The sequence below is a fragment of the Acartia tonsa genome, chromosome 15 (genome assembly GCF_053477335.1).
Source record: "Acartia tonsa isolate MP-2025a chromosome 15, ASM5347733v1, whole genome shotgun sequence".
Classification (NCBI taxonomy): domain Eukaryota; kingdom Metazoa; phylum Arthropoda; class Copepoda; order Calanoida; family Acartiidae; genus Acartia; species Acartia tonsa.
Window position 1 is genome coordinate 1,982,277 of NC_137274.1, and position 27,988 is coordinate 2,010,264.

A 27,988-nucleotide genomic window follows, 5' to 3' on the forward strand; every position below is an offset into this window, starting at 1 on the left:
GGTTTAAGTATTTGGTTTTATATCCCATCCATAATTTATATGGTATCCTGACCATTTAAGGGTACCAAGTACATCCTTGCCTGACTTGTCTAAAGAGTAAACAAACAATAAAAAAAATTACTACTCCCCTTCACTAATTTTAATTCTAAAAAAATTTATGTTGTTATTAATGTTCTTATACATTCTTATTTATAGACAGTTAGATTTATATTTCACAAAAGATTAATTTATGTAGGAAATCTTCTTCTTGATGCATCAATGGCAGGACTATTGGAGAAAGTAAAGTATTATATATCCAATGGTGCAGATGTGAATTTAAAGGATAAAGAAGGTAAGTAATTTTTATCTCTAAATCATTATCTGCACGTCCAATCATCCTTCATCAATATCATTGTTTTACCCAGTCTTTACATTTAAAGGGAGTGTGAACGTAAAAATTTTTCATCTGATTATCAAATCTTAACATTGCATTGTCTAAGCCCATTTCACTACACTGATCAACCAAAAACGTCCTATTAACAAAAACATGCAGGAATAATGACTTGACTTTATGGTATTTTGGGAGGAAAAAAGGAAAAAACAGGGAAAATCTGAACGTTTTTGTTTCTCATAATGTTTGTAGGGATATTTAACTTGTCATGTATAGTTGAAACAATTTACTTCATGTTAAGGCTTTTGTGATATAAAAATGCGAATTAGTTTTTTAATAACATAGTAATTAGGTAATAAAGATCTATTTTAAATTCATATTATTGACAAAAAAATACCTCACTGTCTACAAAGGGTTGATTCTCAGAGGTTATTTAGAATAATGATATACCTTTTTATTGTGTTGGACAATAAATAACCCACTTAGGAGAATTAGTTTACATTTTCATCTGACTGTTTATAAAGAAATATTGCACTTTTATCAATTTCTAAGTAACTATACATTAGTTTAAAGCAAGGCACACCCCACCCGAAGACGTGTTAGGTAAGAAAAAACCCCCCGCAGAAACGGTTTACACAGGATGTACTGGGACCTCATGGTGGTTTCAGAACATGCTTTCCCTAAATTGAGTTAGTAGCTTCCCATAGTAGAAAATTTTAAAATTACTTTTGGTGATCAAATTTTTACTTTTATTTTTAGACTACCTTCACCTAACCTGCTTTATTGTCTTATTTTGCCTTTCATTTTTATCATGCAAATTCGCTCACATTACAGTTGAAATGACAGATATTGGAGCTTTCTAAAAAGGTCTCTAACATTTTTCTAGCTCTAATACTTTTTGATATATCTTATTTCAAAGTTTTGTTGTAAAATCTTCTTTTACACAGCAAAAAGTTGAAATATAATATTAGTTATTTTAGAGAAAATTACAAGTATCTTCATCTAAATCTCTCTAATATTGCTCCAAATTGACCAACTTGGACAGTTAAGGTGCCTAAAACTATCTACATCCAATGGAAAATCCAAATACATACAGATTTTGGCTGACTTTGGGTACCTGTGCATCAATGCCTTGCTAACTAGCTGAGCTAGTTTTGAATATGCAGACAGAAAAATTTGTTATTAATGGCTGGTTTTAACAAATATTTTTTCCCAAGAAAATGTCATTTCATGTATAATAACTCTACTGTAATATTTATGTATAAATTGATCTAAGAACCGCTTGACTTTATGTGTCAGTTAAAAACATATGAGAAGGGTTTAGGTAGTTCTAAACAAGATTTTTCAAGTTATTAATTACAGAATGTTTACTACATTGTGATGTATTGATAATTTAATTTTCAAGTAAATGATTTTTTTCTTAGAACTAATATTGTTCTAAATTAGGTTACCATAATCCCTTTACAATTTTGGTAATATTTTCTTGATAAATCTGGTTTTCATTGCTTTTCAGCGAACGCTCTTAAATTGAATTAATTGCCCATTGTCCCCTCCCTTACTCCCTGATGGTTAGGGCACCACAGTTGTAGGCCCTTCAGTTTTAGGAATCCTCTGTAGACATATAATACAAGAGTTATGGCTAACCTTCATTTTTCAATTTAATTTTGAAATATTAGTAGGTAGAGGGGGGGGGGGTAAATGTTTGAAGTACATTGAGGTAACAACAAAATTAACTGAAAACTTTGAGATAAAAGCTACAAATAATCATGGTTAGTTAATTTACCCAACTTATCCACCAATATATACTTATTACTTTTCTATTTCTCTGTGTATCTATAAATCTATTCTAAACTACACAACATATGATAAATCTAATATATTCATATCTAGGATATACAAGTCTTATGTTGGCAGCATGGGGTGGACACTATGATGTTGTGAAGCTCTTATTAGATCATCAAGCTGACATCAACGCCAAGGATAATAGTGGTTAGTTACATAATATTATTATAACACTATATTTCCATCATATATATCCATCTATCTATACATATATTACAATATTATACTATTCTATATATATTTCTCTGTGTATCTATAAATCTATTCTAAACTACACAATGTATAATAAATCTAATATATTTATCTAGGATATACAAGTCTTATGTATGCAGCATGGAGCGGACACCATGATGTTGTGCAGGTCTTATTAGAACATGGAGCTGATATCATGGAGTATAATGGTTAGTTATCAAATTATTATACTTAATTTCTATCTATCTATCTATCTATCTATCTATCTATCTATCTATCTATCTATCTATCTATCTATCTATCTATCTATCTATTTATCTATCTATCTATCTATCTATCTATCTATCTATCTATCTATCTATCTATCTATCTATCTATCTATCTATCTATCTATCTATCTATCTATCTATCTATCTATCTATCTATCTATCTATCTATCTATCTATCTATCTATCTATCTATCTATCTATCTATCTATCTATCTATCTATCTATCTATCTATCTATCTATCTATCTATCTATCTATCTATCTATCTATCTATCTATCTATCTATCTATCTATCTATTATAGAAAAAGCTAGATGAAGCAGGTTAACAGAAAAAATGATAAATATAATGTATATAATACAAATTTGTGTTTACATTGCAAGAAAGAAAATTAGCAAAATAGATCTTTTGATAAGAACTTTTATCATAATCCAATTTATATTCTTTTTGAAATACAATAGGAATAAATGGAGGTTTAAGGATTTGGTTTTATATCCCATCCATAATTTATATGGTATCCTGACCATTTAAGGGTACCAAGTACATCCTTGACTGACTTGTCTAAAGAGTAAACAAACAATAAAAAAATTACTACTCCCCTTCACTAATTTTAATTCTAAAAAAAATTATGTTGTTATTAATGTTCTTATACATTCTTATTTATAGATAGTTAGATTTATATTTCACAAAAGATTAATTTATCTAGGAAATCTTCTTCTTGATGCATTAAAGGCAGGACTATTGGAGAAAGTAAAGTATTATATATCCAATGGTGCAGATGTGAATTTAAAGGATAAAGAAGGTAAGTAATTTTTATCTCTAAATCATTATCTGCACGTCCAATCATCCTTCATCAATATCATTGTTTTACCCAGTCTTTACATTTAAAGGGAGTGTGAACGTAAAAATTTTTCATCTGATTATCAAATCTTAACATTGCATTGTCTAAGCCCATTTCACTACACTGATCAACCAAAAACGTCCTATTAACAAAAACATGCAGGAATAATGACTTGACTTTTTGGTATTTTGGGAGGAAAAAAGGAAAAAACAGGGAAAATCTAAACGTTTTTTTTCTCATAATGTTTGTAGGGATATTTAACTTGTCATGTTTAGTTGAAACAATTTACTTCATTTTAAGGCTTTTATGATATAAAATTGCAAATTAGTTTTTTAATAACATAGTAATTAGGTAATAAAGATCTATTTTAAATTCATATTATTGACAAAAAAATACCTCACTGTCTACAAAGGGTTGATTCTCAGAGGTTATTTAAAATAATGATATACCTTTTTATTGTGTTGGACAATAAATAACCCACTTAGGAGAATTAGTTTACATTTTCATCTGACTGTTTATTAAGAAATATTGCACTTTTATCAATTTCTAAGTAACTATACATTAGTTTAAAGCAAGGATTAGGTTAAAAGGCAGCATAACTGTTAGAAAAAATAGAGAACTATGTCAAAAAGCTTAGTTGTTGCTATAGAAGGAAAAAAAGACAATTAACTGCACATTTTTATAGTCCAGAAATTTTTTCCCCAATCTAAGAAATGATAAAAATCGGCGGAAAAAGCCGTTTTTAAGGAAATAAGAGACAGTTTTGCCCTATCTTTGAGATTATATGGATGAGATGATGTTAAGATTTGATAATTTGATGAGAAACTTTCTCGTTCACAGTCCCTTTAAGTAACAGTGCAGTTATAAGCAATTAATTTAATTGTCTTAAATTACAGATGTTTCCCTAAACTGCCTCTTGAGCACTTAATCCCACCATTTTTATGTAATTGAATATAAGAGAGGGAATTAGTTTTGAGTTAGTTTTTTTTTATTTTTGGTCTGCTGTTTGGTAAGTTTGTATTGGTTAGCCCTGCATGGTTAGGCAGGGAGTAAGGGAGGGGACAATTGATTAAATATTTAATTTTTAGGATTCTCAGACTTTGGGTACTGGCTTAAAGGGAATGTGCACAAATACAGCAGATTTTGGCTGACTTTGGGTACTTGCGCATCAATGCCTCGCTAACTAGCTGAGCTATTTTTGAATATGCAGACAGAAAAATTTGTTATTAATGGCTGGTTTTAACAAATATTTTTTCCCAAGAAAATGTCATTTCATGTATAGAAACTCTACTGTGATATTTATGTATAAATTAATCTAAGAACCGCTTGACTTTATGTGTCAGTTAAAAATATATGAGAAGGGTTTAGGTAGTTCTAAACAAGATTTTTCAAGTTATTAATTACAGAATGTTTACTACATTGTGATGTATTGATAATTTAATTTTCAAGTAAATGATTTTTTTCTTAGGACTAATTTTGTTCTAAATTAGGTTACCATAATCCCTTTACAATTTTGGTAATATTTTCTTGATAAATCTGGTTTTCATTGCTTTTCAGCGAACGCTCTTAAATTGAATTAATTGCCCATTGTCCCCTCCCTTACTCCCTGATGGTTAGAGCACCACAGTTGTAGGCCCTTCAGTTTTAGGAATCCTCTGCAGACATATAATACAAGAGTTATGGCTAATCTTCTTTTTTTCAATTTAATTTTGAAATATTAGTAGGTAGAGGGGGGGGGGGTAAATGTTTGAAGTACATTGAGGTAACAACAAAATTAACTGAAAACTTTGAGATAAAAGCTACAAATAATCATGGTTAGTTAATTTACCCAACTTATCCACCAATATATACTTATTACTTTTCTATTTCTCTGTGTATCTATAATTCTACTCTAAATTACAAAATATAATAAATCTAATATATTTATATCTAGAATATACAAGTCTTATCTGGGCAGCAGAGAAAGGACACTATGAAGTTGTGCAGCTCCTATTAGAACATGGAGCTGACATCAACGCCAAGAATAATGCTGGTTAGTTACATAATATTATTATAATTCTATGTTTCCATCACATATATCTATCTATCTATCTTACTATACATATATTACAAAATTATACTCTTCTATATATAACTCCCTATGTATCTATAATTCTACTCTAAACTTCACCATACATAATAAATCTAATATATTTATATCTAGGATGTACAAGTCTTATGTATGCAGCATGGGATGGACACACTGATGTTGTGAAGCTCTTATTACAACATAGAGCTTCTGTCAATGCCAAGGCTAATTCTGGTTAGTTACATTAATATTATTATAATAATATATTTCCATCATATATATTTATATCTATATCTATCTCACTATACATATATTACAAAATTATACTATTCTATATATAGCTCTCTGTGTATCTCTAATTCTACTCTAAACTAAACAATATATAATAAATCTAATATATTTATATCTAGGATGGACAAGTCTTATGTATGCAGCAAGGAAGGGACACTATGAAGTTGTGAATCTCTTATTAGAACATGGAGCTGACATCAACGCCAAGAATAATGCTGGTTAGTTACATAATATTATTATAATTCTATGTTTCCATCACATATATCTATCTATCTATCTTACTATACTTATATTACAAAATTATACTTTTCTATATATAACTCCCTATGTATCTATAATTCTACTCTAAACTACACAATATATAATAAATATAATATATTTATATCTAGGATATACCAGTCTCATCTGGGCAGCAGGGAGTGGACATACTGATGTTGTGAAGCTCTTATTAGATCATCAAGCTGACTTCAACGCCAAGGCTAATTCTGGTTAGTTACATTAATATTATTATAATAATATATTTCCATCATATATATTTATATCTATATCTATCTCACTATACATATATTACAAAATTATACTATTCTATATATAGCTCTCTGTGTATCTCTAATTCTACTCTAAACTAAACAATATATAATAAATCTAATATATTTATATCTAGGAAGGACAAGTCTTATGTATGCAGCAGAGAAAGGACACTATGAAGTTGTGAAGCTCTTAATACAACATGGAGCTGATATCTACGCCAAGGCTAATAGTGGTTAGTTACATAATATTATTATAATACTATATTTCCATCATATATATCTATCTATCTATCTTACTATACATATATTACAATATTATACTATTCTATATATAGCTCCCTGTGTATCTATAATTCTACTCTAAACTACACAATGTATAATAAATCTAATATATTTATATCTAGGATGGACAAGTCTTATGAATGCAGCATGGTATGGACACACTGATGTTGTGCAGGTCTTATTAGATCATCAAGCTAATATCAATGCCAAGAATAAATATGGTTAGTTACATAATATTATTATAATAATATATTTCCATCACATATATCTATCTATCTATCTATCTATCTATCTATCTATCTATCTATCTATCTATCTATCTATCTATCTATCTATCTATCTATCTATCTATCTATCTATCTATCTATCTATCTATCTATCTATCTATCTATCTATCTATCTATCTATCTATCTATCTATCTATCTATCTATCTATATCCTTGGGAGGGTGGAAATAACATCCATGATTATGAATATAAAACAATCACAAACCCTCTTTTACAGGGTAAAAAATTATTTACCAAATCTCTTTAACTTACATTTTTCATTTCCTTGCCAAATTGTGATGCGCTTTTCCTTATAAACTTAACTCTGAAAAGTCACACCCCTTTCTGCATTTTTAATTTGTTTGGGGGGAGGGTCCTCTTAACACCTCAGTTCCCAAAAAAAATGTGCATGTTCCCTGTTTGATATAAGTTGTTCTGTCTTATTTTGTTTCCTTCACCCTTCAATTTAAAAATCTTTATTTTCTAAAATATATTCTAAATGATTATCCCCCTTTAAACCCTAGTACACACCTCTGAGAGAGATATTTCCTTTATACTTTATGAAAACCTATAAGAAGCTCCCAGTAAAGGAGAGCCATAAATAGACTTTATACTATTTAGATTCAATATTCATCTTCTTGACTTTTATTCTTTAATGCCCCATTTGTATTGCAAGATTTGATCTACAGTCATATCATTTACATTTCTAATAAATTATCAAATTTCTAGGTGAAACAGCTCTAGATCAGGCCCTTGAAAAACCTGGATGGGAGTCTGAAGGAATGAAAACCAGAAAAGCTAAAGTAGCAGAAATACTTAGAGGACGTGGTAAGCTTAATTAATATATATAAATATAATTTGATTATTCTTATATAGTATTATGTGTCTGTCTATCTAAATCTTAAAATTTCATTAAATAAAAAAATATTTTGATCTGTAATTAAATGGTCAAACAAAGAAAAGAAACAAAATACAATAATATTATTTTATTATGTAGCAGTATATACAGTCAAAATATGAATTATATGAATTAACAGTCTATTAAAAGCATAAACATTTATATCAATAATACAAAGTAGTTTGATGCCTGTCTGTCCAAACGGCCGTCCGTCCGTCCGTCTAGTAAGGGATATGAAGGTTTATAGATTACTCTTTGAAGGTTAAAAATTAGGATCATTATTCTTAAACTCTAGTATCATATAAACAATATATGTTCTAGTTCAAATGAATTTTCAAAAAACATAATATTTTTAGGTGCCAAGAGAGGAAGTGAGATATAATTATATACAACATAAAGGAAGGTAGGATATTTATCTATGCATATATATATCAAAAAGTTGTTATCAAAAAGTTTATATCTATCTATATGTCAGATATATCTATTTTAACTAATATATAATTTAATTAGTGGCTTTGCCCCTAGCCTCTAGGAGCTTTACCCCAAGAGATAATTTAAAAAAAAAAAGTACTATTGGTGCTGCTCATAGTCTATTGTGTTCCCAAGAAATTTTATTTTTTTTTGGGGGGGGGGGAATTTTTTTTTTTTTTTTTGGGAGGGGGGGGGGGTCAGGGGTGAACCAACACAGGACCAATAGGTATATACCCTGAAGAGTGGTATCCGATCGTTTCAGTTGTTATTGAGATCTTAAGGGACAGACAGACAGACGGACGGACAGACAGACAGACAGACAGACAGACATCATTTTACTTTGTATTAAAGATAGTATAAGGTCAATAGTGAAAAATACTTTTTTTATTCATTAATCAAATATTTCTCTCTTAGCTTTCTAATTATTTGCATCCTAATCATTCTACTTATCTATTTGTTATTAGTTCATAATTTTTTAAAAACATATCTTTTCTATTTGATTACTACTAAATTACTGTTTAACTTTATAGCAGTTTTTGAACTTAGTTTTAGTAATATTTAGTTTGTATCTGTATCTTTCTAAATATTCTGTTTGTCTCTATTTGCTACTATTCTATTTCATTACCTGTAACTAGCAGTGCGCCCCTAGCAATTAAAGGCTATATATTCAAAGGGAAGTGCTTAAATATAACCAAAAACCATACCCAGAGTTTTAAAATAAAAATAAAATTGCCTTAAATCAATTCAGTAACTATAAGAAGCTTTACTTTGAAGTAGAACCAAATCGGTTCAACAGTTAGTGAGAACCTTCGCTACTGACAAAAAAATTAACTACCTAATAAAATAGAATTATATCACTATATTTATAGTTTAAACTAGTAAATACTATTTCAGGACTGATCACAATCTTCCAAAGTCCTTTGCTCTGTGTCTGCATACGTTTCCAAGATTGATACACAAAAATTTGAATAACTTATCATGAATATTCAACACACTCTCCCTTAATCTAATCAAGACAATGAGAGTGATTAAGTAAGATTAAACATTGAATATTTTTCTATCTATTCCATAATTAAATATTTCGAACACACTGTAAATTGAAAAACTTCAGAATAAACTTTTTTTATGATCATATAAAAAAGTAGCTTTTTAGATATCTAATGTATAAACTCTAGGGGAAGAAATACTTTACTAACTAATTAGATTTTTTTCTTGTTTAAATTTCTTGATTGGATTTTGGTAAGGTGTGGGTATTCATGATATTTAATTACTTTTATTTTCTTTAGTTATGTTCTATACTGTCCTATATGTATGTTTGTAAACTTTTTCCATCATGGCTTAGAATCTAATTCATCTGAGCTGTATTCAAACCAGTGTTGAAGATCCGCATTTTTTTTAGTCCAAGGATGCGGATCTGGATCCGGATCCTGGGGTATAAATTTATGGAAAAATCTACCTAAATTTATATAAAATATTCACTTACAAATTTTGAAATATCTGGTAACCTTGTTAAGATCAGCTGATTCACTCCCACACTCTTCTCTCTCACATTGTATTCGAGATTAAAGAATAAATATTTTCTTAAAAATTTGGTGATTTTATTTTTATTGTCAAGGATCTGAATCTGACCAAATTTGGAGGATTTGGATCCGGATCCGCATACAATCAATGCGGATCCACAACACTGATTAAAACAATTCTAAACCATGATGGAAATACATATCTATAGTATTGTTTTATAGAAATTACCCGCATTCAAATTTAAAGAATTTATTACTTTTTTTTTGGCTAAAGTAATTCAACTTTAATTTCAACTATATAATCTATAAAACAATACTATAGATATTTAATATGATATGAAGTGCAGCAACTCTATAGCTAGGGTGTCAATAATGTTATTGGGTTTGTCCAACTAACATACAACTAACAAAAAGGTTGACTGTATCTTACTTTCTTATTGAAGGATTTCAAAAAAAGGAAACATTATTTAATCTACTTAACAATTAAAGGTTTTGAAATTTTAGAACATTATTTATGAAAAGATATTCTATTTAATGCTGCGCTATTTTTTCATATAACTTTTAAATATAAGAAGGGGGGGAGTTTTGACACATTTGCGTAAGCAGTGTGTATAGGCTTTATCTTTGGACTGAGGGAATAGGTTATTAAAGATAAAATCATTCATATATTATAAATTTCCCCCAATTTTAAGATTTTTTTGATAGGCCTCCAGGTTCAGGAGCTGCAGGCCTCTGTCCAAAGATAAAGCATATACACACTGTTTCCGCAAATGTGTTAAAACTTCCCCCCCTCTTATATTTGGCATTATAAGTTTATATATATTTTTAATAAGTATTCAAATCTACTTTTAATTCTTTAAAAAAATAAAATATTTTTTTTTCAAATTTCATGATAATCATAGATTAAAAATTAGATTTGAATATTTATTATAAATATTTTGATTTGATTTCTGTACAAAGCAAGCCTGTAGCCAAATTTTGATAAAATTTCAAGTGTTATCTTAAAATTAGTTTTTTTTAAAATTTTCCCTCTAAGATTTTTGTCAATTTAGCCCCTAAATTTTAAAATTTGGTTTTGAGTTAGAAATAAACCTGGATATTTGCTTAGGCATGCTTTACCGACCCGGAATTAATTGATATTAAGATTGTAGAATAATGATTTGGCCACAATTAGTAATTTAGGAATTATTAATTGTTCTCTGTATAAATATGTTTTTAAAATACAGTTCTTTGCATTATAGAGTTGTTTTTCTATAATTAACAAGGATGACAACATCCACAAAAGCAAAGCTCTGAAACGGTAGGACAAACAAACATTAACACTTGTAGAGTGTCAGAACTGAATATATATATAAAATTTGAAACAAAATTGTGAGTAAATTTGTTGAAAAAATACTTATATACAGTATAATATTTAAGGACATACTTACTTTTTTAGAACTTCATTATAGAGATGCTTCGCTAATAACATTGTATTTTGTGTCTAAGGAATCAGTATTCCAAATCTCAGATTAATCAGATTATTATATCACATTAACATTTGTTGTAAAAAAAGTTAAAAATCAACATGTTTAAAATGGACAGACATTTGTTGCTACGCTTTCTATATCATACCTAACTACTACAGGAATCACCAAGCAAAGTTTGAAATCGATAGGATAATTCCAACATGCCTAAATTAACAAAAAAAAGCTATGCATTACGGACGGACAAGCAGACCGACCTAATTATAGAAAAGCTTCGCTTTTAAAAATATATTTAAAAAAACAATACTAGGTATACTCATATAAAAATAACAGGATATCTATGAGTCTTTGTATATTTGAGTCTGTCTGTCTGTGTGTTCCAAAAGAGCTTGCTTACTGCTAAGCTGTTATGGTCCAGAGAAGGTTTATGACTATTTTAAGGGAGGGTACCACCACCCACCAAAGATAAATCGCCATTAGAAATTTTTTCTTTTCTTTCTAAATCTAAAATTGAAAATTCTTCCCCATCCACCCACCTCAAGTGCTTCTTTTTGCCTCTAGGGGCGTTGCCACTATTTATTTGAATCTTAAGCTAAAAATCTTTAAAAACGTTGGTCTGAATAAGTTGTACTTTTCAGGAAAGCTTTAAGAATATCTTGTGATTGGTTTAAGGATATTTTTCTAAAGACTAGGAGGAGTGAAGCAACTTTATATAAAAGTAACAGGATGTCTATGCATGTGTCTGTCTGTCAGAACTTTGGGTACTTTAGTTAAATCTAGATTGATATTTCGAACAGTTTTCAAAGTTTTCATAAGATGATTCTGCCACTAACCAATTAATATTATTATTATTATCCATTGTCTTATCCCTTAAGATCTTTATAAATATACAAGATAAAAGGGTGAAGGGGGGGGGGGGGGAGATATCAACCTCCCATCATTCAAAAGACAGGACAAACATCCTATTATTCTTATATAAAGATTTTAGTTTGATGAAGGTTGCATGATTTTTGTTAAATTATTTATCAAATACAATTCTGAAAACTTATGAGTGGTTCTTTATACTTAGAATTTCCAACTAGAAGAAAGATGTACTGCTTCCTTACACCCTTACACTAGCAGAGGGAAGGACAGACAGACATACAGACAGACATGCAGACATACAGATAGATATGCAGACATACAGATAGATATGCAGACATACAGATAGATATGCAGACATACGGGCATGCAGACAAGACATGCAGACAAACAAGACAAAAAACAGACATTTTCTGTAAGTCTTTTTTAAAAATAAACAGACAGACATACAGACATAAAGGCATACAGACAGACAGACAAGACATACAGACATGCAGACAGATAAGACAAACAACAGACATTTTCAGTGGGTATTTTTAAAATATTAAACAGAAAGATGGACAGCCAGACATATATCAACTGAGAAAATTACATGTTTACAGACAGACAGATGGACAGAGAGAAGATTTCTATTTATCATTAATTTTTACTCTAAATATATATTTTTTTTCCGTAAGGATTTAATACATTTTTTGGGACACCCAGGTAACTTTGAAAACAAGGATGACAACATCCATGAAAGTGAAGCTCTAAAATGGTAGCACAAAACAAACATTAACACTTGTAAGGTGTCTGAACTGAATAATCAAAATATAAATGCATAAAAGTAGTTACAAAATAGTAAGTAAATTTGTTGAAAAAAAACTGCTTAAATACAGGATAATGTTCTTAAAGCTATTTAGACAACGAATAAGATAATGTTATTTTAAACTTTGGGGACTAGTGTAACAAACAGCTCATTGGCCTTTCTCTCTCTAAAAAACTACCCTTTTTCAGCGGGTTTTTTTGTTCGACTAGACTCTTTGCAGGAATTCACCAATTATTATAATATTTTACCTGTATCAAAAGTAAAGAAAAACCAGCTTCCCAATAAAGATTCATTCCATGAAGCAAAACATTTTATAACAGAACAACCTTCTATGTTTAATTTTCTGAGATAACAAAAATATTTCAAAGATTTTTCACATAAATTTTGGAAGATTTTTTTCTCCTAAAATATCTAATTTCTAAATATATATAATAGATTATTAAATAGACAGATAAACAAATTAAGTTTGATATAAAATACTCACACAGCAGCCTTTGTAAAAGCGAAGCTTTTCTATAATTAGGGTCGGCCCGTACGTCCGTCTGTACTTGGCAGATAACTTTTTGTCGTTAATTTAAACAGGTTAGAATTGTCCTATCGATTTCAAACTTTGTATGATGATTTTTATAACAGTTAGGTATGACTTAGAAAGTGCAGCAACTCTATAATCAAAACCAGAATGTCCATACGTCTATTTTAAACATGACGATTTTTAACTTTTTTAAACAAGTTTTTATAGGATATAATTAATCCGATTAATCTGATTTTTGAAAACGAAGATTTTTTTATAATTAGGGTGTTGATCTGTCCGGAACGGATAGCTTTTTTTCATTGTTTTAGGCATGTTAGAATTGTCCTATCAATTTCAAACTTGGCATGGTGATTCCTGTAGTATTTAGGTACGATATAGAAATTGTAGCAACTCTATAATCATCATCAGAATTTCCGTACGTTCATTTTAAACATGTTGATTATTATACTCTAGGCAGGCAAGGGGCCGAGCACTGTGGCTAGGCAGGCTAAGGAGCCGAGCGCTGCGGCCAGAGTTCATAGTTCGCTGTCGGGGGGGTGGGGGTACTCAAATTTTCAAAATAGAAAAACAATTTATAAGAGGATATTACCATGTTCTGCATTAACCCATTGATTGCACGACCTTTGTCTGAGAAGTTCTAACTGTTTGTGGTGATGAGTTGCCTCTGTTTGTGGGCCAAGGCATTCCCCCTACTCTTACTTATGTCACACACCTGACATAGCAGCAGTACAAACCATTTTAACGTCTTTCGTTACGACGCGGTGTCGGCCCGAGATTCGAACCTATCACCTCCCCGGCGACGAGCGGATGCGCTACGTGTTGAGCCACGATCGCGATCAATAACTATTCCCTAGTAAACTCTGTATTAGCACTTCACCTGTTTTTGAATGGATAAGCCTTTTTGTTGCATTTAAGTCGGACAGTCTCACATCGAAAAAATCCGCATTTTACAACAAAGTGTCGTACATAAATCGGTAATAACAGACTAACAAGGCATTTGGTAAGTAAATTGCTGATTTTAACAATGATTATTGCACTATAAACCCCTAAATATAAGGGTGTCTGATAAGAATCAGCAAAATTGGATGCTTTTGATGTAAATGTCTGAGAGGTAAAGATTTTAAACCGTATTAATTTAATTCTAAATTTTAATCATTTCAGGCAATTTTTTGTGGTTGATTGCCTTCTTGTATCTTCCATTTTTCTTGATTGCTTATCAAAATCCTCCGTTTTTGCAGCAAAACCCTTGCCTATACAAGCAATTATTATGTTTGATTGCTGCTTAAATCCTCCCTTTCAGGTGCAAAATCCTTACATAAACAAGCAAATTTTGGGATTGATTGCCTATTTAGATCATCTATTTTTGCTGAATAAGCAAGCAATTTTTAAGGGTTGATTGCTTCTTAAATCCTCCATTTTGGGTGCAATATCCTTACTTAAAAACAAGCAATTTTTGTGAAAAATTCCCATTTTCACTTACTTAAACAAGCAATTTTTAAGGGTTGATTGCTTCTTAAATCCTCCCTTTTAAGTGCAAAATCCTTCTTTAGACAAGCAATTTTTGTGATTTATTTCCTACTTAAATGTTTCAATTTTGCTATGAAATCCTTACTTAAACAAGCAATTTTCCAGTTGATTGCTTGCTTAAATCCTCCTTCGTTTTTGTTGTGTTTTAAAGCAAATTTGGAAGACATGTGTAAGAAATTGATCACAAAAATTGCTTTGTGGAAATAGATAATATAATAAAGAAAAATTGTCTAAATCTAACCCAGTTCTTAAATATAATAAATACGAATTATGCAATGTAACAATATTTAACATAGATAACATTTATTTATTTCACATATGAGACATAATAATTAATAATAATAATAGGATAATCATAAAAAAAGGATGGAAACACATATATAATATATTTCAAGTTATGGATATATAAAAAATAACTGACAACATCCATAAAAGCAAACAATTTCATATTTTATTTGAGAGTTAATCTCTTATATACATATATAATGGACATACCTATGGACTATTGAGATGCTATGCTTATAACATTATATATGGCCCTAATTGTCCAAGGAATGGCGCTGCTAAAAACTAAAGTAAAAATGTGTACTTGCATTGATTATAGAGTAGCAATATATTGTACCTTGTTGTTACAAAAATCATCATGCAAGCAAGGTTTGACACGGATAGGAAGATTTTAACATATTTATATATAAATAAACAAGAACAGTTATATCCATTAAGTGGAAATTAATTAACATTCTGAAATGTACATAACTTAAAAGCTAAAAATTCAACATTGAAAAGAATAAAATTTTGAAATGAAACTACTACACACTAATACTGTATAATACTTGATAGTTATTTCCAAGTTATAAACTTGGTCTAATAATTTTTAGTTGGAAATAAAATTTAAAATTAAGAGACTACATCATAAGACTAGACAAGGGTTAATAATTTGGCTTTACATAAAAAAAAAACACGTTGGTACCCAAAGTTTTATAATTCCCTTATCTAGTACGTGTGTTGGCTGTAAAACTTTGGGTACTTGGTTATATTGAACTAGCATTGTCCTCCAAAGTTTGATGGCTACATGAATATACCCCCCCCCCCCCCCCTGTAACTTGGCAACAACTGTAATCATGGAAAGACTTATTTTGCCAATGCAAATTTTACAGTATATATAATAATAATAATAACTGCACATTGCTAATACATAAATATTACAATAAAATACATAAATAAAAAAATGAATATCTAATATTATGATGATAACACCTTGTTGTTAAACTTATGTTGTGCAGGATACATTTACAGTTGGTGCACAACTGATGCACAGAAGCGTCCACACAATTTAGTTCTAATTATTAGGAAGATTTCCCTCTCTTGTTCCATAGATTTTACCAAGCATTAGTCACATGACAAAATAAAGCCCTACTATTGGCTGATTTTTAGTCATGTGACAAAATAAAGCCCTACCATTGGCTGATTTTTAGTCACGTGACAAAATAAAGCCCTACTATTGGCTGATTTTTAGTCACGTGACAAAATAAAGCCCTACTATTGGTTAATATTAATTATTAGGAAGATTTCCCTCTCTTGTTCCATAGATTTTACCAGCCTTCCTCAGACCAGCCAATAATTCCTAAAACAACAGAGTTATAGTATGCATTTATATAAGTAAGTATAGCCTTAACAATTTCTCTTGAAAAGTGGAGCTTCACTGTAAAGGAGAACATCATTGGTTATCAAGATCTTGAGATACACACACACACATCCTGTTATTTTTTAATGTTACTTCTCTACTTGTACTGTACTTCGTAAAAACTATATATAGATTACCTTAGAGTCCCGCAGGGTTTTACTCAGCTGTACTGACCACTCCCTCAGGGCTATTTCATCAGAATTGGTGAGAACAATGCGCATGTCTTTTGTACGGATTATAATACTTTGTTCATTCTTTACCTAAATATATATATATTAGGGTGGGTCGTTTTTTGACATTTTTTTTCTGAGAACAAAGCGGGGATCTGCAAAAGATTTATATGAGTATAATACAGCTCTGGATGATTTAAAATCTATCTTTAGTCCTAAAACCGCTGCGACCAGACATACAAATGTATAGCTATTTGTAAATTGGTGTCAAAAAATTAATGAATCAGAACTATGGCTTCATGGTGCTCCCAGGAAAGGCATTGAGGAGTAGGATCAGGAACTTTTGACCGTTTCCAAAAATCTCGTTCCTAGCCTGAGAAAATCTCAAAAAACCTCTACATATTGGACAATTCTCAAAAAACCTTAAAAAATAGTGTTTTTTTTTAGTCATTTCTAAGGTTAGGAGCAAGATATTTTGAAACGGACAAAAGTTCCTGATTCTACTCCTCAACTTATTCTACTTATGTGCTATTATTATTATTATTATTATTATTATTGTTATTATGACCTGCTGTAAATCTGTGTTGACATCTTCTATCTGTTCCATAAATATTAGTTCAGGTTTATTACTGTCTGTGTGAAGCTCAATTCTAAACAGTAAATACACATTTATCCCAGAGTAGACTCACACACACATTCTATGTGGAGACAGAGAGAGACTACTGTTGCAGAGGTCCCAAGGTGTATTAATTAATTGACAATTACGAAAAGAAATTGTTTAGGATTTTTTTGTGGAAGAGGTGAAAAAAAGGCATAGAACACAAATGAACAATGTCCCTAAGAAGCAAAGCCCCCCCCCCGGGCCCCCTCCCCCCCCCCCAAAAAAAGAAATAAACATATAGATGGACAAACAGACAAGGTGAGTTATAGAGCAGATGTTCACTGTTCACACACACACACACACAAACACACACACACACACACACACAGGTGGACGAAACTGTAATGATAGAGTAGCTGTGCTGATAAAAAAAAACTTGTCCCAACCTGTTTGGATATAACTTAGCATAGCGTGTCTGCCATGTCTGGGCAAAGGGTCCACCCTAAAAACAGAGAATCAATAAAATTAGTCCACTCTAAAGATTATCTTCATAATAAAGTGACAGGATGTTTGTCTGTCTGTTTGTACTGAAGGATCTAGCTAACTGCTGAACTGATCAGGTTCTCCCTTGCAGAAAAGCTTCTCATAGGTCTCATAAAGCAAGTGATTTTAAGCACCTTCCAGCAAGGAACATGAGTTTTTTTTCTGGTGAATATACATATAGTAAAGTAGTATACTCTAACCTGAATTTTAGTGTCATACAGTATACTTTTATTTGACTTTTAGTCATAATCTTTTTCATACTCTAAACTGGATTTTAATAACAAACAGTAATACTGCCTTTAAGTAATTTTGAGGGCCAATCTAATCGTAGATTACGATAATTATCAACTGAACATTGAGTCAAATTCGTCTGATTATAATCGGAAATCCCCGAGTTTTACTTACGAAACCATGCCCAAACTCAGGTTTTTGTCAGATTATAATTAGATTACTATAAGGGGCGCCGTGGCTCAGTGGTAACACACTGAACTACGGTGGTGAGAGTTCGAGTTCAATTCTCCGTGTGTTGACTCGAATTTCTCATTCGCAATAATAATCACGCAACTTCCCCTGGTTGTGTTAGAAGGGGATTATTGGGTAAGTTTGGATACTCAATAGTCACGTACATAATATCAGTACTACCCTTATCCCAAGCTCCTCTGAGGAGAGCGTCATTCATTACGGTGACTTAAATTGGGACACCTGCCATACTCGGCGAGGGTGAGGTAATAATGAGTAGCTCTCATGAGACAGCGGGTCAAGTCATAATGTGCTTGAACGTGGAGCTTGATAGCCCTAGTGGCTAGACAAAAGTGTCTCAGCCTACTCCATGACTACTTAGGCCCAAACCCTAAGAAACTATGGCTAATCAATCAATCAATCAATTAGATTACTCAAGGTTTTGTAACTACTTTTCAGATTTTTGGGGGACTAGGGCTAGGTTTATGTTTAATATGATAATATAGACAAATCACCATGTTAATTCAATAAAAAAATTTGAATTGATTGAAGTATTTTTTGATGAAATATTATCAAATGTATTGTAGAGTTCAAACTGTTTAATGGATTTGATAAAAAGTATATTTTTTTATGAAAAATGTAATATTAGACAAAGGATTTGTTACTTGTAATAATGAAACAGTGTATCAAATGTAATTTTGTATTTTAAAGTACTTTATTTTTTTTGCTAGATTATTTTATTTTGTGTTTTGAACTCAACCAATATTTGAAAAAATTGTGCCCAAAAAAACATTTTTTAACATTAAAGTTTTTTTTCATATAAAACCATGGTGAAACTTAATTTATTTAGTCTATATAACTATATTAAACAAAAACCTAGTATATTCACGAAAACAACACTCAGTTCCACTGCTGAAAGTTGCTTACAATCATCTTGATCATACATAGTCCCATAGTCCTAGAAGGTGCTTATAATCACTTGCTCTTGTTTATGTATAGTTCCCTGTAATATCTAGACAATCACTTTAAAGGACGGACTAATGTACTAAAAGAGGAAATGCCAAAAAAAAAACATACCAATTTTTTCAAATAGCCATGAAGTAATATGTCTGATTCTTTTTCGTCGGTACCAAAAGTTGCCTAAATAAACATATAAAGTTAGTTTGAAAAGGGGAAATGTTGTTTATTATCATTGGGTTATTGTTTTATGATAGGGATCTAATGGGATAAGACAATGGCCGATAACTTGATGTACATCCACTATGATGAAACACAAAATTACCCCTTCTGTAATTTACAATTATACATTTAGACAATCAACTTTATGAACCAACCAATCAAAATTCAATAATAGTCCCCAAAGTTGTTAAGTCAACAAGTAAGAAAACTTTGGGCACTAGTGTAATAAACAGCCCAATGTCCCCTCCCCCCCTGGATTTATGAAGATTTACCTTGGTTTATTTATTTATTGCATCGTATTATAGACAGCTTTCCGCGGATATCTTGCGGATAGTATGTCTGAGAACCGGATCTAATCCAGCGGATAAGAAACGGTTTTATGAAGTTTTACCTTGGGTTATTGTCTATTGTGCTCCTTCTTGTCATAATCACTATTAATTGTTTCAAATACTGTGTCAGCAACCTACATAGATAGAAAGATGATTAGATAGATAGATAGATAGATAGATAAATATATAGATAGATAGATAAATAGACAGATAGATATATAGAAAGATAGATAGATAGATAGATGGATAGATACAGAGATAGGTAGATATTGTTTCAAATACTGTGTCAGCAACCTAAATGCAAAAAAATGCAGACATTTTTAAAATTCAAATTGCGCGGCTTGTGTTAATAATAGAAATTATATGTGGTAATAGTAGAATAATTTTATGCATACCATTAGAACCGATATTAACTCTAGTTTGTGAAAGGAGTTAAATAGATAGACAATTTGATAGATAGACAGATATAGAGTTAAATAGATTTAATAAATAGATATAGATTTTAATAAATAGACAATTTTATAGATAGACAAATATACAGACAGACAAACATACATCAGACAGACAGACAAACAGACAAACTTACATCTGCCTGCCACCTCTCCGAGATTGTCAAGGGAAAATTTTTGTACAATTCTTGGTCAGCCTCTGTTAACTTTAAACCTAAAAATGAAAAATACTCGGATTATCATGGGTCCAAGAAAACATCCCTGCGGAACCCCCCAGTTGTAACACAGAGTTAGAAAAACTAAGACAATTCATTTTTCTTGCTGTCTTGGACTTTGGGGACCAGAACCTACTGTGATACTTTTGTAATTAATCATTCTAATCAACCTCTTGTTAAATCTGTAACAATTTTGGTATTATTTTGAAAGAAATTGCCAGTTTTAAGGTCATACCTTTTATGATAAATTACAGACTATTCAGAAGAAAAAATAATACAGGATAAACTAATGTTGAATACTTTTCTTTCAACGTTTAAATTTAATAAAGATTGCTATATCTAAATACTGGATGTTGTTTAAGGACACACATTTTCAGGACTTGATTAAAGAGATGCTCCGCTTAAAACATAGTACTTTGTAGTGCTATGGATCAGTATTCCAAAAATCAGATGAATAGGTTGAATTGACCACATAGAAAATTGTTGTCAAAAAAGTTAAAAATCAACATACTATAAATGAAAGTACGAACATTTTATTACTATTATAGAGCTGCCAAGCTTTCTAAATCGTTCATAACTACTATCATTCAAAGTTTAAAAACAAAAGGACAATTCAAACATTTCTAGATTAACTAACCGTTACGGATAGAATGACTGACGGAAGGACTGGCCCAACCCTAATTATAGAAAAGCTTTGCTTTTAAAAATTGGGATAAAACATCGCCTATTGCTTCTTACCTTTTGTGTCTTCCTCATCAAAAGATCCGATGTCGAAGGCGTCAGCGGCGTTTACCTCCCCCCGCGGAGGAATTAGCGGTGGGGTATACTTTTGCTGGTATACCTAGATACATAGATAGATAGATAGTATTAAATAGATTATAGATATATACATAGATAGATAGATTTAACATAGATATAGATATATACATAGATAGATAGATAGTTTACCTCCCTCCGCGGAGGAATTAGCGGAGGGGTATACTTTTGCTGGTAAACCTAGATACATAGATAAGTAAATAGATAATGGATAGATAAGTAAATAGATAGATAGATAGATATAGATAATTATATTTATAGATAGAAAGGTAGATATAGATAAATAAATCGGTAGATGGATAGAACGATAGATGTAGATATTTAGATAGATTGAAAAACTGATTAGGGTAGTGCGGGGTAATTCCGGTCAATTTTTTGCTTCAACTTAAAAAAAAACATACTTCCCAAAAACTTTTTCCGGTTTTTAAGAGTGCAAATGAACGATATGGCAATAACGAAGAAGCCTGTCTTGGTCCCATTAAGATCTCGCAACTAGAAGTCGGTCAAAAATCGGTTTAAAGGGCGGCAGTTGGCCTATACCGGAATAACCCCACCGGTGGGGCTATTTTGGTCAGTTGACTTTGGGGGGGTGGAACACCCCCTTAAAATATTTTTTTTTTAACATTTTAAACTATGAGTAGAAAGCTGAGGTCATTAGCTTTCTAACAGTACTAGTCGCATGCAGATCAGACAATTTTTTGACCACATTTTCCCCATTATAAAAAAGTCGGTAAAATCGCAAAAAAAAAACATAAATTTTTTTCATGCAAACTTTTAAAAAAAAATCATACTTTTTATTATATGATTAGGTTTTTTTAAGCTTTATACATAAATTAGAGGAAATTTCTGATTCGCAGGTCTTGGAATTTCTTGAAAAAAGTGATTTTTTCCAAAAAAAGGGAGAGGTCATTTTCTAGTAAATCCCGTAAAGGTGTGTGTTATAAGGCCTAAAAATAGTAGTAGAACGATAAGGTGCTCTATATATTTGTATTTCCTATTGAATAGAACAATAGGGAAATTTTTTTTTTTTTTTTGATAACCGTACCTGGAATATCTGAAATTTCTATCAAACGCTTTGTTTAACTCAAACTGACACAAAAAAAAAAATATAATTATAATAAATCAACCTGTAAAGAATGACTTCTTCCTTTGTTTAATGGTATAGATTGTTCTTAACCTTTACCTAGTACCTATAGAAAACATTATTATTATAATTATATTTTTTTTAAATTTTTGTCAGTTTGAGCCAAACAAAGCGTTTGATAGAAATTTCGTATTTTTTTTAGATAATCCAGGTACGGTTATCAAAAAAAAAAAAAAAATTTCCCTATTGTTCTATTCAATAGGGAATACATATATCTAGAGCACCTTATCGTTCTACTACTATTTTTAGGCCTTATAACACACACCTTTACGGGATTTACTAGAAAATGACCTCTCCCTTTTTAATTTTAAAAATCCTGCCAGTTTTGACAGCAGTTTTTGATACATTTTTTCTTGTCTCAAATTGGCTAGGATTGACCTACAAGGGTGGTTAAGGTGTCTAAAGATGCAAAATTACATGCCTGACAATTAACTGGAAATTATATGGGGTCTAACTCTAATATTTCAACACATTTTATGCAACAGGAATTTTGAAAATGCAATATCTTGAATATGTACTCTAAATCTTGGAGATAGAACCCATATCCTGGGAAGTTTTTGTTAGGACATGCAAAGAGCTTCCTATAGACACCTTAAACACCTTTCTAGCTTAATCCTAGCCGATTTGACATAAAAAATCCAAACCGCGCAAAAATCTCTAACACTCTCTTATACGAAAAAGATGCAAGGGTTTCATATGGAATTTTAAATCTTCTAGCAGTCTTTCTAATAGACATACCCCTTCTTACATGAGCCAATGCAGATGATACATTTTCAGGAAAATATTTAAGGCGTTCCTTTGGGTGATATACTCTTCCCATTACTATAAAAATGTGTCGGCAAAAATTTTTAATGTCTTTACAAATTGAAAAGCTTAGGCATCAAAACATGACATAATACAAGCAGTAAAATGACTAGTAATGTACATCACACAACAGGCAAGGCAATGCCTAAAGCTTAGGTCATGCATTTAGGTTGTTCATGCTTCCAGATCACCTAAATAAAACATTAGGGTATTATACAGTTATAAATACAGTAATAAAAAAAGTAAAAAAAGTGACCGGAATAGACCAATTTTTTTAGACGAAAAAAAAATTATGAAAAAATCAAGTTAGAACAAGGCCTCCAATTGCAAACGATAAATGAATGCCATATCTTTCATTTTACAAAAACCCGGGGGTCGATAGGACTTACCATTTTTTCAAAATTTTAGATTGAACATGGCCTATTTTGAAATTTTTTTTTTTGCAAATTTTTTGCAACTTTTTGAGGGCAAAAAAATCATAGAAGGAGTGATCTGACAGCTGGTCGTTTGACCGGAATTGACCCGATGACCGCATTAACCCCGCACTACCCTATCAATTATCAATTCATCTTCCATTGTCTTATGTATTAATATCTCTGAATAAGGTGTTTTTTTTTGGTGTTTGACCTCTCTCACTTTACAAAGATTTAATAAACAATTATAAATTTTTTATGGGAGAGGGAAGGGCAATTTTATGTAGGGGCGATTTATCTTGGGATAAAAGAGTTATTAACCTTCCCACCATAGAGCTTGATAGAAAACTAAAACATGAACCTTCAATGCAAAAGAAAATTAAATATCAGTTCAGCAGTTAGAGAACTTTTGGTACACACAGATAGACAAACAAACAGCCTGTTACTTTTATATTAAGGGGTACACTATTCACAATCTAAAGGCCATTGATTTATGTTTTCTAAGAGTATGGTGTTTCTCAAGGATCAATTCTATGTTTTCTATGAGTATGGTGTTTCTCAAGGATCAATTCTATGTTTTCTAGGAGTGTGGTGTTCCTCAGGGATCAATTCTATGTTTTCTAGGAGTGTGGTGTTCCTCAAGGATCAATTCTATGTTTTCTATGAGTGTGGTGTTTCTCAAGGATCAATTCTATGTTTTCTATGAGTGTGGTGTTCCTCAAGGATCAATTCTATGAGTAAAACCAAACTAACCACCACTCAGGGGATTATCTGTTCCCAATCTCCACCATCAAAGAACTTTGGGGACTCTCTCTGGGTATTACCTGTTCCCAATCTACGCCATCAAAGAACTTTGGGGACTCTCTCTGTGTATTACCTGTTCCCAATCTCCACCATCAAAGAACTATGGGGACTCGCTCTAGGTATTACCTGTTCCCAATCTCCACCATCAAAGAACTATGGGGACTCTCTCTAGGTATTACCTGTTCCCAATCTCCACCATCAAAGAACTTTGGGGACTCTCTCTGGGGGATTACCTGTTCCCAATCTCCACCATCAAAGAACTATGGGTACTCTCTCTAGGTATTACCTGTTCCCAATCTACACCATCAAAGAACTATGGGGACTCTCTCTAGGTATTACCTGTTCCCAATCTCCACCATCAAAGAACTTTGGGGACTCTCTCTGGGTATTACCTGTTCCCAATCTCCACCATCAAAGAACTTTGGGGACTCTCTCTGGGGATTATCTGTTCCCAATCTACGCCATCAAAGAACTTTGGGGACTCGTTCTAGGTATTACCTGTTCCCAATCTACGTCATCAAAGAACTTTGGGGACTCTCTCTGGGGGATTACCTGTTCCCAATCTCCACCATCAAAGAACTTTGGGGACTCTCTCTGGGTATTACCTGTTCCCAATCTCCACCATCAAAGAACTTTGGGTACTCTCTCTGGGTATTACCTGTTCCCAATCTACACCATCAAAGAACTTTGGGGACTCTCTCTGGGTATTACCTGTTCCCAATCTACGCCATCAAAGAACTTGTGACTCTTGAGTTCCTCGGAGCCCCCGCCACAACATCCAAGTCTCTTGTCCACATCTCTCTAGATAGATAGATAGATAGATAAATAGATGAATAGATAGATGGATAAATAGATAGATAGATAGATAGATAGATAAATAGATAGATGGATATATTGATAGATAGATACATAGATATATAGATAGATAGATACACAGATATATAGATAGATAAAACAATATTTAGATGTCATCTTTGTTTTTTTAATGAAAATAGTCCTGGAATTATTTAAAGGGATGGAGGGGACATTGGGCTGTTTATTCCACTAGTCCCCAAAGTCGTTTTCTTGTTCTTTAAGGCTTAACAACCTTGGGGACTTTCATTGGATTATAATTGATATGTTCATCAAAATGAGTATTCAAACGTTTCCATCACTAATTGTAATCTACAAAAAAGGGGTAATTTTGTGTAACATCATTGTGAATGTACATAAATGTATAGGCCATTGTCTTATCCCTTTAGATCCACCAGTATTATTTACCTGTTATTATCGTATCGTATTATAGTCAGCTTTCCGCGGATACTCTGCGGATAGTATTAACTAAGAACCGGTTATAATCCAGCGGATTGTTGCTGCTAGCCGCTGGATTATTATTTTACCTGTAATAGCGACTCTAATAAGCTCTTTAGTTCTGGAGAAAAATTGTCGGGCAGTTCTACATTCATTGTCAGGGTCATCTTATCTATCTCATGCTTGTCCTAGATAGATAGATAGATAGATAGACAGATAGACAGATAGACAGATAGACAGATAGACAGATAGACAGATAGACAGATAGACAGATAGACAGATAGACAGATAGACAGATAGACAGATAGACAGATAGACAGATAGACAGATAAACAGATAGACAGATAGACAGATAGACAGATAGACAGATAGACAGATAGACAGATAGACAGATAGATAGATAGATAGATAGATAGATAGATAGATAGATAGATAGATAGATAGATAGATAGATAGATAGATAGATAGATAGATAGATAGATAGATAGATAGATAGATAGATAGATAGATAGATAGATAGATAGATAGATAGATAGATAGATAGATAGATAGATAGATAGATAGATAGATAGATAGATAGATAGATAGATAGATAGATAGATAGATAGATAGATAGATAGATAGATAGATAGATAGATAGATAGATAGATAGATAGATAGATAGATAGATAGATAGATAGATAGATAGATAGATAGATAGATAGATAGATAGATAGATAGATAGATAGATAGATAGATAGATAGATAGTTCAACAATCATTGTTAGGGTCATCTTGGACATACGGACAGACTGACAGACAGACAGACAAACAGAAAGATTACCTTAGTTTTGTGCTGTCTGAAAGGAGAATGACCCTTGAGAAGTTTGTATAGAATACAGAGAGACAGACAAACAGACAGATAGACGTATAGACAGACGGACAGACAGACAAACAAACATATATACATACAGACAGACAGACAGAAAGACAAACAAATATACAGACAGACAAACAGACAGACAGACAGACAAACAGACAGACAGACAGACTTACCTTCGTTTTGTGCTGTCTGAAAGGAGAATGTCCATTTAGAAGTTTGTAGAGCATACAGAGAGACAGATAGACAGACAGACAGACAGACAGACAGACAGACAGACAGATAGACCTACATACCTTTGTTTTGTGCTGTCTGAAAGGAGAATGCCCCTTTAGAAGTTTGTAGAGCATACAGCCGAAACTGAACCAGTCCGCGCTACTGTCATAGGCAGTTCCTGAATATTTAACAAGTCAAGCATCTAACTAAAGGGATAAGACAATGGCAGGTAAATTGATGTACACCCCCAATGATAATTAAAACAAATACACCTTTTGTAGATTTAAGTTAGTGGTTGAAACATTTGGACCTTACTTTATAAATAAACAATCAAAATTCGATGAAAGTCCCCAAAGTTGCTAAGACGACGAGTAAGAAAACGTTATTATAGGATTTTTGGGGACTAGTAAAATAAACAGACTATTGTCCCCTCTTTCTCTCTCTGAAATTTTCCCGCCAAAAAATTTAATTAACACAATTTCCCGCCAAAAGTTAGAATAGTTATGTATAGCATCGTATTATATACAGCGGATATTGTTATGAAAAATTACAAAACTGATGGGTATTAATCTTATCATTTTGATTTTATCTATCGTGGAAAATTGCCTGTAATACAATACTATGCATGATTTTTAAGTATGGCTGAGTGAACCGGTTCTAATCCAGCGGAGATTAATCTGTTTGGAAGCCATACTGGAAATATATTTCTCTTTGTATGTGTTTTTATCATCATATTGTATTATAGACAGCTCTCCGCGGATATTATGCGGATAGTATGCTTAGAACCGGTTCTAATCCAGCGGATATTAATCTGGAAACATATAATTTACCTTTGGACAAAACTTCTGGAGCCATATAGCCGTGAGTTCCTACTGAGGCATGGGGCCGTTTTTTACTAGAAATAAATATTCAATATATAGATAGATAGATAAGAGGGGGGGGCGTAATGACATTTATTCGTAATCCGTGAGCAAAATGGTCT

The 27,988-nt window shown here is 31.7% G+C and overlaps 3 protein-coding genes and 1 long non-coding RNA gene across 4 annotated transcripts in view; 1 reads left to right on the forward strand and 3 right to left on the reverse strand.

Annotated features, from left to right (window-relative positions):
- The window catches only part of LOC145306806 (uncharacterized), a 36,842-nt gene extending 26,555 nt beyond the window's left edge, over nt 1–10,287 (forward strand). Inside the window, exons 19-31 of the mRNA XM_080149100.1 lie at nt 236–331; nt 2,261–2,359; nt 2,521–2,613; nt 3,378–3,473; nt 5,446–5,544; nt 5,716–5,814; nt 5,991–6,089; nt 6,261–6,359; nt 6,536–6,634; nt 6,806–6,904; nt 7,679–7,777; nt 8,204–8,250; nt 9,213–10,287. Of these exons, the coding sequence (XP_080005226.1) occupies nt 236–331; nt 2,261–2,359; nt 2,521–2,613; nt 3,378–3,473; nt 5,446–5,544; nt 5,716–5,814; nt 5,991–6,089; nt 6,261–6,359; nt 6,536–6,634; nt 6,806–6,904; nt 7,679–7,777; nt 8,204–8,229 (1,103 nt within the window). The 3' untranslated portion in view covers nt 8,230–8,250; nt 9,213–10,287. The remainder of the gene's footprint in view (nt 1–235; nt 332–2,260; nt 2,360–2,520; nt 2,614–3,377; nt 3,474–5,445; nt 5,545–5,715; nt 5,815–5,990; nt 6,090–6,260; nt 6,360–6,535; nt 6,635–6,805; nt 6,905–7,678; nt 7,778–8,203; nt 8,251–9,212) is intronic.
- A 5,031-nt stretch (nt 10,288–15,318) lies between these two features.
- LOC145307224 (uncharacterized) lies at nt 15,319–15,733 on the reverse strand. Its single transcript, XR_013875353.1, has 2 exons — nt 15,655–15,733; nt 15,319–15,501 (listed from the first exon to the last, which is right to left on the reverse strand). It is a non-coding gene; the product is annotated as an uncharacterized LOC145307224 (long non-coding RNA).
- A 710-nt stretch (nt 15,734–16,443) lies between these two features.
- On the reverse strand, nt 16,444–19,625 carry LOC145307223 (G protein-coupled receptor kinase 1-like). The gene is made up of 5 exons (XM_080149600.1): nt 19,567–19,625; nt 17,934–17,989; nt 17,455–17,536; nt 16,854–16,976; nt 16,444–16,656 (listed from the first exon to the last, which is right to left on the reverse strand). The coding sequence occupies exons 3-5, from the start codon at nt 17,491–17,493 to the stop codon at nt 16,585–16,587; spliced, it is 234 nt and encodes a 77-aa protein (XP_080005726.1). The 5' UTR covers nt 17,494–17,536; nt 17,934–17,989; nt 19,567–19,625; the 3' UTR covers nt 16,444–16,584.
- A 430-nt stretch (nt 19,626–20,055) lies between these two features.
- Nucleotides 20,056–27,906, reverse strand: LOC145307225 (G protein-coupled receptor kinase 3-like). The gene is made up of 7 exons (XM_080149602.1): nt 27,837–27,906; nt 27,087–27,184; nt 26,022–26,120; nt 25,354–25,443; nt 21,400–21,502; nt 20,584–20,660; nt 20,056–20,131 (listed from the first exon to the last, which is right to left on the reverse strand). Exons 1-7 carry the CDS (start codon nt 27,859–27,861, stop codon nt 20,066–20,068), a joined length of 558 nt encoding a protein of 185 aa, XP_080005728.1. The 5' UTR covers nt 27,862–27,906; the 3' UTR covers nt 20,056–20,065.
- Nucleotides 27,907–27,988: the final 82 nt, after the last annotated feature.

What these genes read in the sequence shown, in the direction of transcription:
- LOC145307223 (XM_080149600.1), bottom strand. Translation starts at nt 17,493, where the DNA reads ATGGAACAGATAGAAGATGTCAACACAGATTTACAGCAG. An exon ending in TCAACACAGATTTACAGCAG is followed by an intron (nt 16,977 to 17,454) that starts GTCATAATAACA and finishes ATATATATTTAG; the next exon opens with GTAAAGAATGAACAAAGTAT. An exon ending in AAACCCTGCGGGACTCTAAG is followed by an intron (nt 16,657 to 16,853) that starts GTAATCTATATA and finishes CTGTTGTTTTAG; the next exon opens with GAATTATTGGCTGGTCTGAG.
- LOC145307225 (XM_080149602.1), bottom strand. Translation starts at nt 27,861, where the DNA reads ATGGCTCCAGAAGTTTTGTCCAAAG. An exon ending in TCAGACAGCACAAAACAAAG is followed by an intron (nt 26,121 to 27,086) that starts GTATGTAGGTCT and finishes CTATCTATCTAG; the next exon opens with GACAAGCATGAGATAGATAA. An exon ending in TATTAGAGTCGCTATTACAG is followed by an intron (nt 25,444 to 26,021) that starts GTAAAATAATAA and finishes CTATCTATCTAG; the next exon opens with AGAGATGTGGACAAGAGACT.